The sequence below is a fragment of the Euprymna scolopes genome, chromosome 30, assembly GCF_053919585.1.
Source record: "Euprymna scolopes isolate OS-2025 chromosome 30, ASM5391958v1, whole genome shotgun sequence".
Taxonomy (NCBI): Eukaryota; Metazoa; Mollusca; class Cephalopoda; order Sepiida; family Sepiolidae; genus Euprymna; species Euprymna scolopes.
This window is the reverse complement of record NC_136511.1, coordinates 28,446,065-28,458,750: the sequence shown is the minus strand read 5'-3', so window position 1 is coordinate 28,458,750 and position 12,686 is coordinate 28,446,065. Positions and strand designations below refer to the sequence as shown.

The following is a 12,686-nucleotide window of genomic DNA, read 5'->3' as shown; positions in this document are numbered from 1 at the left end:
TGATTAGTGATAAATAGGGATTAGTATTTAATGGGGATAATGCAAAAATGGGCACAAATTTAATCATATTAAACCATCAATTTGGCATTAAGTACTCATTCTAAATCAACGAACGATAACTTAGTTTGATTATGTGCGTACATATTTTATTACTTTCTTACTCTGAGATATGTGCTCAGATTGCTGTATATTCTCTTATATACCCCGTTCAAAATTGTAGGTTTTCTCTTCTTTTGCCATTTTTCGATTTCATGATTGATAAAGAGTTTTAAATCACTCCGTTTTTATTTCATCCCATACTGTCTTACTTATTTTATCCTTTATTTGTCATAAATGGGTTAAGAGGAAAGAAGTTGACATATAAATATTGTTGACATGCTATGTGCCCATCTCTTACCTCGGGTACAAACAGGTGGTAAAGACCATTTTGATATCCAGGAAGTGTAACCCCACGGAAGAAAAAGATGAGAAGTATGATGTAAGGGAATATAGCAGTGACATAAACCACCTGAAAAATAAAATGGTGAGAGCAATCGTGGATGCTCTGGAACTTAAATCCAGATTGAAAAAAACATAGTGAGGAAAGGAAACATTTTTATTCAACACCGCTTCCAACATAATAATAAAATCAGCACTTTTGTTTTCTCTATTAATAAATTATATATATATATATATATATATATATATATATATATATATATATATATATATATATATATATATTAATTATATTGCAATTCTTCACATAGGAACAAATGTCGATGAATTTCTGACTCAATGGTAAAGCTATTGAGATACTTCACAAGTTTGTTGCCTACATGATATCATTAGAATTTAGAATTAGGAGGTTATAGTGTAAGTTCAGGAAATTTCCGTCTTTACTAATCACTAGAACATTTCCCCTGTCACTCAAGAGTCTATCAGGCATGTGCATTCAGTATGATGATGTATGGAAATCAAACGTATTGTATAGAGAAAATAAATTAAAGAAAGATGCGCTATATGTGTATGTGAGGATTAAAGTCAGGACTAGATCTTAGAGAAAGACTACATTTGGACATCATAAAGCAGCGGTCGAAAATTTAGATCATACTATTCAAATTAGGTTGGGTGGATACAGGAAAATAACGGCAGGCCTTTTGTTAAATTCAAAAACCTCATCTCTCATGTTAAAAGTAGCCATTGGTGATCAAACTCGCAAGCGAGTTAAAATCCCTTTGTGAGCTGTAGGTTGTAGGGGGATGTTTTCAAAAGTGAAAACATAGATAGTATGGCAGTGTTAAAAGAATAGATGAGTGTTCTTGGATTAGAAGATGTACAACAACTGAGGTAACAGGATGAGTTCACAAAAAAAGCCCAAGAAAACATTGGCGGAAGAAATAAGGATGAACTTGAGAAATGAAAACACCTAGCCAAAGTTTGGAAGTCAATTTCTAAAAGCTGTCCAGCGCATGTCAACAAGTAAAAATGATGATGATGATGATGATGATTATGATATTTTTACAGTGCTTTATACAAAATTGTGACATGCTTAATAATTGATTATTATTAGATTTTCAATAATTTCTTTCAGAATACAATTTTACAACACATAAGTCCTTAATAATGAAGATAAAAAAATACTTATCAACAAATACTTATCTATCTACAATCACTATCAATTATTTTCTTACTCTCTATCTATGCTTAAAACTAAACGAAAATTCCATGAATAAAATTTATTTTCTAGAACTACCTGTCAACTGACTGTTAATACAACATGGTAGGTTTCAAGTCCAACGTAAACACGTTCTTGTTGAGCCGTCCTCTTAAATAATCAGATCCTTTCCTATATCCACAATTACTGGTTATAACTATGTTTAACCCTTATACTAGAGGGGTCTCTGGGCCTTGAGAAAGGGTGACCTTCTAATAAAAAACATCTGAGCTTTAATCTCTGCCCCTACTCTGTACAACAGTCACAGTAAAAACTCGTCTAATTACAACTACTATAAAGTATTTTTTCTTTTTTCTTCTGTGTGCGTGGGAAAGAGCAACGGGAGTTTTAAATTAGCTGGCTTACCAAAAAAGGCACATATGCAAATTAGAAAGCGTGCACAGGCTGGCAGAAGAATAAAAAGAAAAAAGGACACCAAGTGGTCGAGAAGAGAAACAAAGTCGATGCTGAAGGAAATAGACATGTAAAATGAAGGTGAGAATGGGCTGGCTGTGGCCAGCATGCGGAAGAAGAAAAAGTGCTGTCTATGGCCGGCGTGTACTGGAGTAGAAGAGAGAGACTTTTAAGCTGGTGTCGAGACAGGAAGAAAGGGAAACGGCAATAAATAACTTGTGTTAAAAAAGAAAGAAAAACCGAATCGGATTTATTTATTTTTCTTCATTTGTTCCTGCAATGTTACATGTGCGCCTACTACTTCCTAGAACTTCCTTTTTGTGGAATACAATATCATGTACTATTTCTCAATTGATTACAACGTGGTCGTTTTGAAGTCCAATGTCAACAAATTTCCTGTTGTACCGTTCACTTAAATAATAAAATTTTACTATTTAACCTATCGTTTCCAATCGTCTCAAGATGTTCTTTGTCGTCAACTGGCAATCTCATTAATTATTAATCTTGAATGACCTTTGTGTTTGCAAATTGGCGACACATTAGTATAAAGTAAAATACTCTACTTTTACGGAAATTCATACACAGGCTCTTTCTCTCTCCATCTATCTTTACTTCCCTTTTCTCTTTTTTCTTTCTTTCTCTAAAAAGGTATAAAAACTTGTAACATTTTTATTACTGAACTTGTGTTTTTAATTGCTCTGAACACTTGACTTAGGATCACATATTCTATAAAACTGTTTGAAGAACATACTAATTTAAGTTTTAGTGTGTGGGGTAAGTTTAGAATGTTAATTTCACATAAAAGGATAGCCATTATTCATTTTTGTTATTCCATAAAATTATTTAACTTTTATAATTACTCTTCTGCTTCTTCTTTAATACAAAACCAAGTAATGGAAATAAAAATGTTTAAATTTATTGTTACTAGTTATGATGGTTGAGAGCCACTGGAGGATAAAGATTAATGGGATGAAACGATTGTCAGCCGAAACTCATCAATACAATGAACTAAGTTTGATTATTTATGAGATGGTTCATGACAGGTACTTGTTGACATGAGAATTGAAGACAAATATGCTGTATTGGTGAAGCAATTAAATTGCAGTGTTTCCTTATCTAGATCTGACATGATAACACTATAAATGTTCATGCTCCATAATGTCTGAATGCCCTCAGTTTACCTAGAGCTACTAACCAATCTCATTTGCAATACATAATTTTTCAATGCTAATAAAAATGTAACAGTAGGTTTGAATATTAAAGGTTTCACTTACCTTTCCAGAAGACTGAATTCCTTTTGCAATACAAAGAAAAATGAGGAACCATGCAGCTGCCAGAGAGACAAGGATCCACCAATTCATAAGACCACTGTGATCCACCGACGCTGAAATGTTTAACGTTTCTCGATACCAGAAATAAGCAGTTGGGCCACTCCGCTACCAAACGGAAAAGAGCAGAATTAATTCAGATGAAGAGCAGACATTTAAAAATATCATTCGACATGTGTCTGAGCAAAGTACTTGTGCTATATTTATTATGAGATAAATGTTAGTTCATTTAGTACATCTCACAACGTAGGATAAATGCATGACGCCATATTGAATATCCACTCAAGACAAGGGGCATAACTAAATATATAATATTTTTTTCAAAAACTGCAAATTGAAGCTAAATTTAATGTAATTGTTTAAACAACCTACACCTCATTTGATTCGCATTTTATTCTTCTATAATTTTACCTGTTCATATTTGACTTTTAATTGAAATATTCTAGTGTTCACGTCAATTTAAAAAATAACTTCAAATTGAGGAGGCAAAAAAATAGTCTGCAACAACAAATTCGCTTAAAACTAGCTTAAATAATCGCCCCTAGATCAATTTAAAATATCCACCAACAGGCAACAAAGCATCTTCAATCGAAATTGTTGTTGTTTCAGGTTATACAACGTGACATTTAGTTCATATGCTATGACTTTCTCTTAGTGATCGTCAGATCATTAATTTCAACCTTTCTTGTTTATCCAATGGAGAAACTACAAAAGACTGTGCAAAAGCACCAAAATATCGGCAGTGTTCGTGCTGCCTCTACATCTGGTCGTACTAGAGTTACTTCTAACAGGGAAGACAATGTTATCAAGATCCGCAGCCTAAGAAACAGATTTGAAACGGCTCCCCAAATCCAAAAACAGTGCAATCTTGTTAAAAAGTGCTCTCTTTCCACTGTCAAGAACAAATTAAAGGAATTTAATTTGCGAGGATATGTTGCAAGACGTAAGCCAATGATTTCTGTAAAGAACAGAAAGCGCCGCCTGTACTTCATCAGATGCAATGAAGATCATGACTCTTTTTTCTGAACACCCTTCTAAAATCTATTTTAAAACCAGATCTAAGTAAAAAACCTATAGAAATTAATTGTGATAATCAGAGCAGTATCTTATTAGCAAATAATTCTATGATTCAGCAAAGGTCGAAAAATATTGATATCAGATATCATTTTATAAGGGATGAAATAAGTAAAAAATCTATTACTCTTACTTATGCGACGTCTGAAAATAATATAACCGACATTTTCACTAAACCTATAAAAAGAATAAAATTAAAACATTTTATAACCGAACTTTTTGGAAACTAATTATGAATAAATCTCTTTACAGAAACCCAAAAAGAGAAGCATGAACAGTTAAAATCACACCAAAAAAAAAAAAAAAAGAAGAAAATTGTAAATTGTCCTGGGCACAATGTTAACCCCCAGAACAGCATCCTTCATGGAGGCTGACCTAAATTTAAAGTCAAGGACGGAGTCATATTTAGCCAACTGCTATTTCAATGGTCAACTCCCTAGACGAGAGTCAACATTGGGTTCTAGGTAAGCTTTAACCGTCATCATCCAATTTATTTCCTTGTCCACCACGTCGCCTTTTCCAACCTTGTAAGGGGTGGGTGGAGCAATTACTTCGTAGTTGATCTCTGTTGGTTGATCGTGTGAGGAATGATGAAGTGAGAGCAGGCTTGTGAGGAATATTTGTTAGAAAGAGTTGATTATACAGCAGAAATATACAAAGTTAGTTATCGTTACAAATTGATCTCAGTCTATTCCCATATAAGATGTAATAAATAAAGACGACTTACCCTACATTCCTCAATGACTCTTGTCTCATTCTTGTACTTCCCAATCTGTGTAGTTGGACAGGCCCTCCAAGGAAGTACACTCCGGAAACTCAGAACTAAATAGTAAAGGCACCAGGCGATTATAGTGTTGTAGTAAAGTCCGACAATGAAAGAAATCATGGCACAGCAGAGCCCAATTCCGCCCAGATAGGGAGAAATCTGGTTAAATGCTCCAATGGCACCTTTGCGCATGCGTTGACCAATTGCCAACTCAAGAAAGAATATTGGGATGCCTTCTAAGGCCAACATAAGTGTGTATGGAATAAGAAAAGCGCCTGGGGAAACAGAAAAAGAAAAAGAAGAGGCAACAATGAGAATAAATATCTAGAAAAAGTTGTTTCTTTACTTAGAACAGATTTAATTTTGGGATATCTTGGTTAAAATCATGGTCAAAGTCATGGAAAAGGTAAAAATATTATGACTGGCCATTTCATTTGTGTTAATCGTAGTAACTAACTACTTTGCCTGTAATGAAGTCTCATATCATGTTACGAGAGGTGTGCAATAAGTAATGCCCCTGACCCACTTCCAGTTTTCTAATCTAGCTGAAATTTTGCATGTGCAATGATTTATATCTCTACGGGTTATGTGGCAAATTACAGCTCTAAACTAACTGTAGTTTCTGTTTTATAGGTTTTTGGACTGAGTCAGGTGTGAAATGGAACCTGTTGAATGTCGAGCAGTGATCTGGTTTTTGTATTTGAAATGAAGCACACCACAGGAGACTTTTGATGAAATGAAAGAAACTTATGGTGATAATACCCCATCATATGACCTTATAAAACGCTGGCATCGTGAATTGAAACGTGGCCGGAAGTCTGTGGAAACAGCTCCCAGACCTGGTCGCCCCCTTCTGCCATTTTGGAAGATCGGCGCATTACTATTCGCCAAATAGCTCAAGATGTCAAGATTAGTACAGGGTCTGTGGAAACTATCATTCATGACCATTTGCATATACATAAGGTGTCAGCCAGATGAATTCTCAGGTTGCTCACACCATTCCAGAAGTGAGAACGCGTTGAGTGCTCGAGGATGAATTTGGAGATGTGCCAAGATGAGTCAAAGTTTTTCAAAAAACTGATTACACAGTATGAAACCTGGGTCCATCACTATGATCCAGAGACCAAAGCCCAGTCAATGCAGTGGAAGCAGTTGGACTCACCACCTCCAAAAAAGACAAGGGTGCAGCCTTGAGCTGGCACGGTCATGCTCACAGTCTTCTGGGACCAGGACGGAGTAGTGATGACAGATTTCCTGGCAAAGGGTACCACAATTACAGGAGCCTATTATGCTTCACTTTTGAGGAAATTAAGGAAAGCTATCATAATCAAGAGGCGAGGCAAGATCAGCAAAGATACCCTCCTCCTGCAGGACAACGCTCCGGTCCACAACTCGCATGCTGCCATATCAGATGCACAGGCGTGTGGTTATGAAATCCTTCCCCATCCTCCCTACTCTCCTGACCTTGCACCTTCTGACTTTCACCTCTTCCCAGCCATGAAGTTGTTTTTGAAAGGAAATCGTTTCCCAGATGATGCAGTCTTGATTTCTGAAGTCACGTTATGGTTGGAGAACCAACCTGGGGTGTTCTACAAAAACGGTCTCCAGAGCTGCATCAAACGATGGGAGAAATGCATAACTCTGGGTGTTTCCTATGTAGAGGAAGACTAATAACTGTGCCATGTTTCGTTGCTCTACTTCTATGGGAAGTGGGGCAGGGGCATTAGTTATTGAACTCCCCTCGTATATAGAACTTAACATTTGTACATTATTCAGTAACAGTTGGAATTTCGAGGAGTTTCAACTTTTGATTTGTGAAGTTTGATCAAGGCATGCGGATATTACGTTTAACACAAGCAAGAAACCAATCCAACAAACTCGACTGAAAACATAACTTCTTTGGCATAGGCAATAATAATAGCTAAAACTGCCCCCCCCTGACAAGGCTGGTATTTTTGTGGGGAAACTTTACTCAAAATTTCACTCTTTAGGGTCAGAACCAATGATTTCCAGAATTTGTGACTGGAAGCATTCTGACAAGATTTCGGTCATGATTCTTGGGAGTCTGCTAACATTTTTTTTTTTTTTTTTTTTTTTTACATTTTCACCCCAAACAAGGCACATTGCCACTTTGGTGTAGGGGGCTACTATCAGGGGAAACATCTACTGGGGTACTATGTAGGGATTAGGGCAGCGAGATGTTGGTTCACGTTGCACTTGAACTTATGCATGTCAGTACAGTTGGGGAAGCAGTGACCTGGAATGGAATTTCAAAGTCTAGCAGTTCTGGGGAAGAAACTACTGGAGTAGAAAGATCTTTTACATCTAGGGATCTCTACAGTGTGGGGGTGGGATTTTGCAGCTTGTCGGGTCTGTCGAGGGTGTTCACGTCGTGGGGGCACAAGTGCTTGCAGTTCTTCAGAGCATTCACCATTATAATACTTGTAGAACAGGCAGAGGGATGCAACGTTTCGACGATGGGACAGGGGCTGAAGTTTAGATGCCAGTTTAGGGCCTATCAGATTTGCGACTCTCTTTTGAACCCTGTCAAGGAGCGAGAGACTAGTAGCCGATGCACCGGCCCAAATATGACAGCAATACTCCATACATGGGCGAATAGTGGCCTTATAGAGGTACAGGATACTTTCGGGTGTTAAAAGTTTTCTAGCACGGTAGAGAGAGCCCACCTTCCTTGCAGCGGCCCTGGCAATGCCCTCGATGTAATTGTTCCAACTCATGTTTCCTGTGAACGTTAGGCCAAGGAGCTTGAGAGACGTACTCTCAGATAAAGAGTCGTTGGCCATTGCTATAGGTGGTAGAGAAGGTTTCTTGTAATTATTGAATGAAACCAGTTTTGTCTTGGTGGCATTGAACGTTACCATCCATTTTTGTCCCCATTCCACTACTGATTGGAGGTCATCCTCTTGTGTATCTGCCATTACTTTAGATATATGTTCGTTTGTTTTCCTGTCGTGCCTGCTATAGAGTGTGGTGTCATCAGCATATATACTCATCTCAGAGGCAATCTTGTCGGGGAGGTCATTTATGAATATCAGGAACAGCAGAGGTCCAAGGATAGATCCTTGGGGCACTCCCGCATTTATATCATATTGTTTAGATGTACGACCGTCGAGGACAACCTGGATTTTTCTCTTATCTAAGAAGGATTTAATTATGTTAAGTATTCTACCAGTGATACCGTAAGATCTAATCTTCCTGAGGAGACCCTCATGCCATACCCCGTCAAAAGCCTTAGATATATCTAGAGCTACCGCTCTTCCCTCCCCCGCTTTGTCCAGTGAATGGTATATACGTTCAGAGATTACAGTGAGGATGTCTGCCGTGGAACGGGCTTGTCTAAATCCATATTGATGGTCGGTCAGAAGTTTAGCATCTGTAAGGTGCTGGACTAGAGCATGGTTAATTAAGGTCTCAAATATTTTGGCAAAAAGTGGGAGGAGGCTAATAGGTCGATAATTTTATGGGTCAGTTCTTTCGCCAGAATTCTTGAATACTGGTACTACAGAAGCAACCTGTCCATGTCCATACAGAGCTATGAGGTTATTACTTAATGGAAAAATACTTACCATCTCTTTGGGAATGTTTGGCAGTGTGCCCATGGTTTCTGTGAAGGCGTGGTTGTCTTCAAGTGTGGTATCAATGAACACTTGCCGTCAAATTTAATAATTCTATTAATCGTTTTAATCCTCTCATAGTACTTATCATTGTTCAACTATCAATCTATCAATTTCGTCAACACTTATCATCGAGTGGCATTTAGTCCTTGTTATAATAGAACAGATATCTAGTATAATTATAGGTTGGGTGAATGTTTGTGTGTAAAATGTATGAGACAATACAGCTCGCCAAGAAATTAAATGTGGAGAAAGTATGTTTTGGGTGACGAAGTAATTGAAGTTGTTCAGAAACTTTATTACCTTGTTAATACCACTGAAAAACAGAAAGGAGTAGGTGTTAATTTATGAGATTGCAAAATATAGAGAAATGTGTGTTGACAGAGATAGGCCAAGGAAAACTTGGGTGAAAATATGAAATTTAATATAATGTAATTGCAGTGTACTTATATACATGTGACATGCATACAATTAAACATCTTTCTAACTATAATCTGAATCAAAGCTATGCCTATTTTGTTAAGTGATGATGATGTAAATATAAAACTTTCCCTAAATTGAAATAAGGAATGATTGAAATAAGCTTTTTATTGATCAAATTTTATGACAATCTTTAGGAAATTTGTTGGCATTATTTCTAAACAATTGTTTTGAATACAGAGTGGGACAAAATGGTGTGACACATTTGTAAAAAAAGTAGAATAAATGATAAAAATATGTTTGTTTTCAAAACGTATATATAATGCTGTTTTGTTTTGTGTGGTTTCAGTTATGAAACAGTATTATTATTTTCCAAATTTATATATGATGCTATTTTGTTTTGTGTTGTTGAACAGGGAAACATTTTTTTCAAAATGTATATACAATGATATTTTGTTTTTTATCGTTTGAGTAATGAAAAATAATTTTTTCCAATTGTAGATATAATGCTATTTTGTTTTGTGTCGTTTAAATAATTCATAAAATATTTTTATATGTATATATACTGCATTTTGTTTGGTTCTGTAGAAATAATTAAATAATGAAAGCATATTTGTATTTTTGAAATGTATAAATGATGTCACTTTGTATTATGTCGTTTTAATAAAATAAAAAGTGTTTTAATTTTTAAATGTATATATGATGCTCTTTAGTTTTATGTAGTTTCAGGTGATGCATATAAATTATGTAAGCCAGCATTGCGTTTTCATAGTAAACTTATATATCAGTTGGAAAATAAAAATAATTTTCTGTGATTCGAATAAAATAAAACAAAATGGAAAATTTTAGAAAACAAAAATACTTTTTTCATTATTTATTCTAATTATCTTTTATTAAAACTGAATGTGACTAGTTAAACCAAATCTGCTAACGGGCAATTCTGGATCCATCTGCTTGCTAATAAATGAGTTAAATTTCAAAAAGACGTATCTGGAAGTAAACCTTGAATTCCACTATCTTACCTCCTCCATTTTTCTGTACAAGGTATGGGAACCTCCAGACATTACCCAATCCGACTGCATAGCCAATGACTGCTAGCATATACTGGAATTTGTTGTCCCAAGACGCTCGTGTCCGTTTTGAGATGTTTTCCTCTTCTTCTTTTTTAAGTGCAGCTATTAACTCGTCTGTTGAATTGTTGTTTGTCGTCTCGGCAATAGTCGTCTGGGAACTTCCATTGAGAGATGGGCATGTTGCATCAACGACGCTACCATTTGCAAAGTGGCTTCCAATTGTAGCCACGGTTGATCGACATGTCGGACCCACTGATTGTGTCCCCTCGGCAATGCTTGACAAATACGAATTTGAGCGTCGAGGACGATTTGAAAACGGTAGTCCTTTTCTGCTCATCGTCGGCCTGCAAAAGAAATAGAAAAGGGTTGAGATGAAATGTAAAGGAGACATGTAACATGAATAATTAAGGCATGCAAAGGCGGAAGTGAAAGTTTGTGAGGCTGACGGTTGTCAACTATTTTCATCCAAATTTGGCAATCCAACATTTAACAGTGACACACAAAGGACAATCATCCATTAAATCTGAACCGTATTTCAGAATGAGGTTTGTTAATTTGCATCATTTGCATCATTTAAATAAATTATTCAATATTACTGGCGAACATAGCAACGAGCAGTGCAATGAGCTATGTAAAGAGACAGACGTCACTGCATCTATATTCCATCTGAATGCTTATCCAAGGCGACTTATAACTTAGATATTGTAGACATCAGAACGACCTCAAGTTGCAGGCTGCTGAAAATAGCAGAAACATGGGAAGAGAATGCTGCTTTCATTCTTTTGAGATGAACGTGGCGATGGTACATCTTCTGCAATGGTGGAGGTCGCGACTGGGTGTTGGAGTAAAAAATCTCCTCTAAATGGTAGATTTATAATCCTGTTGATGATATTGTATACAAGAATTAAATCCCCTAACATCCTTTGCTGGCTGCTCAATTGAGGACAGAGTTTGTCTTTGAAGCTGTATTTTGTAAGCAAGCATGAAAAATCGTGTAAACATCTACCCGTTGAACACGTTATTTTTATTATTATTATGTTCTTATCTAGAGTACTCTTTTATGGGGAACTACATTTTCCCTACACATAAAACAGGCTATGTACTTAACTCTTCCTTAATCGGATAGCAAATAAATAAAGACTTTTTTCGTGTTAGTGTAATTTCCATAACATAATAATTAATACTTTTACCCCATCATGGCTGGTTGAATGAGAACGATATTCAATCCAAGATTAAATAAATATTTCCAAAATCTAAGAAAAATATTCTTAAGTCCATAACTTTTAGATTTATTTTATCTAGCACAAAACTGTTCAATATTTTACAGATATACATCATTCTAGTTTGTTGATGTTATTAAATATCAGAGCCTGGTGAAATAAAATTAACTTGCTATGCGTGAAAAATATTAGGCTAAGAGAAAGGAAAGCAAAAGGAAATTGAAAATATCTTTGATTTTGAATTTGCACACAGACTTTTATTTCTCTTAAAAAAAGTAACTGTGACGCAGAGTTTCAAATGCGTCAATCGACTAAGATCTCACAGTAAAGCTATAGTGGTCAGAGATATCAGTGAGGATAGCATATGTTGAACCCAGTTTTTATACGTTTGTTGATAGCTCTTTGCTGAAACTTTGTTTAAAGATCCACAAAACTGGTATACTTATGTTACTGGTCTGAAAGTTGCATAAATTGTTAGTCAGTATTTCTTTTCTTCTTTTGTCTTAGAATGCAACGCTGTAGCTTAATCATAGTAAGGAGTACATTCTTTCTTATCCACTACACTTTTCTTCAACTCATAAAATCTGCTATTCAATTATCCCACTTCTTCACATTCCCTAACTCGGAAAAATCGAGTCGAATGACCCTGAACTGTCCTTTAAAATTTTTCATTGCAGAAGTGAAATGCAGGTGCGTCATATTTGAACGCTCACAATTAAAATATGAGTTAAGGTGACTGGCACTTAATATGAGACAAAACCTTCACAATTAAATTAGTCAGAAAAATAACATTTGGTGATATTTTATGTGTTTAACCTCAATTTCTTTTAACTAATGCTTCAATAATTAATTTAACTTATCTAATATTGTGACAGACAGTTTCTCATTGTGTCACTCTACATTCTTAAAGTATACTATAATACAACTGCAAACCTGATCTATATCACATTATTTAACAAACCAATCAGTTATCTACTCTCATAAGGAGTCACACACAGGAATATGTAAATATTCAAATTTTTCAATGACAATAATAATAAGAACTGAATTTCGGCAAGTA

At 35.7% G+C, this 12,686-nt stretch overlaps 1 protein-coding gene across 1 annotated transcript in view; it reads right to left on the bottom strand.

The window, feature by feature from the left end:
• LOC145254723 (sodium-dependent neutral amino acid transporter B(0)AT3-like) overlaps positions 1 to 12,686 on the bottom strand; it is a 189,588-nt gene that overhangs the window by 46,932 nt on the left and 129,970 nt on the right. The window contains exons 2-5 of the mRNA XM_080113451.1: positions 10,356 to 10,750; positions 5,240 to 5,553; positions 3,385 to 3,546; positions 398 to 508 (exon numbers count right to left, since the gene is read on the bottom strand). Of these exons, the coding sequence (XP_079969577.1) occupies positions 398 to 508; positions 3,385 to 3,546; positions 5,240 to 5,553; positions 10,356 to 10,743 (975 nt within the window). The 5' untranslated portion in view covers positions 10,744 to 10,750. The remainder of the gene's footprint in view (positions 1 to 397; positions 509 to 3,384; positions 3,547 to 5,239; positions 5,554 to 10,355; positions 10,751 to 12,686) is intronic.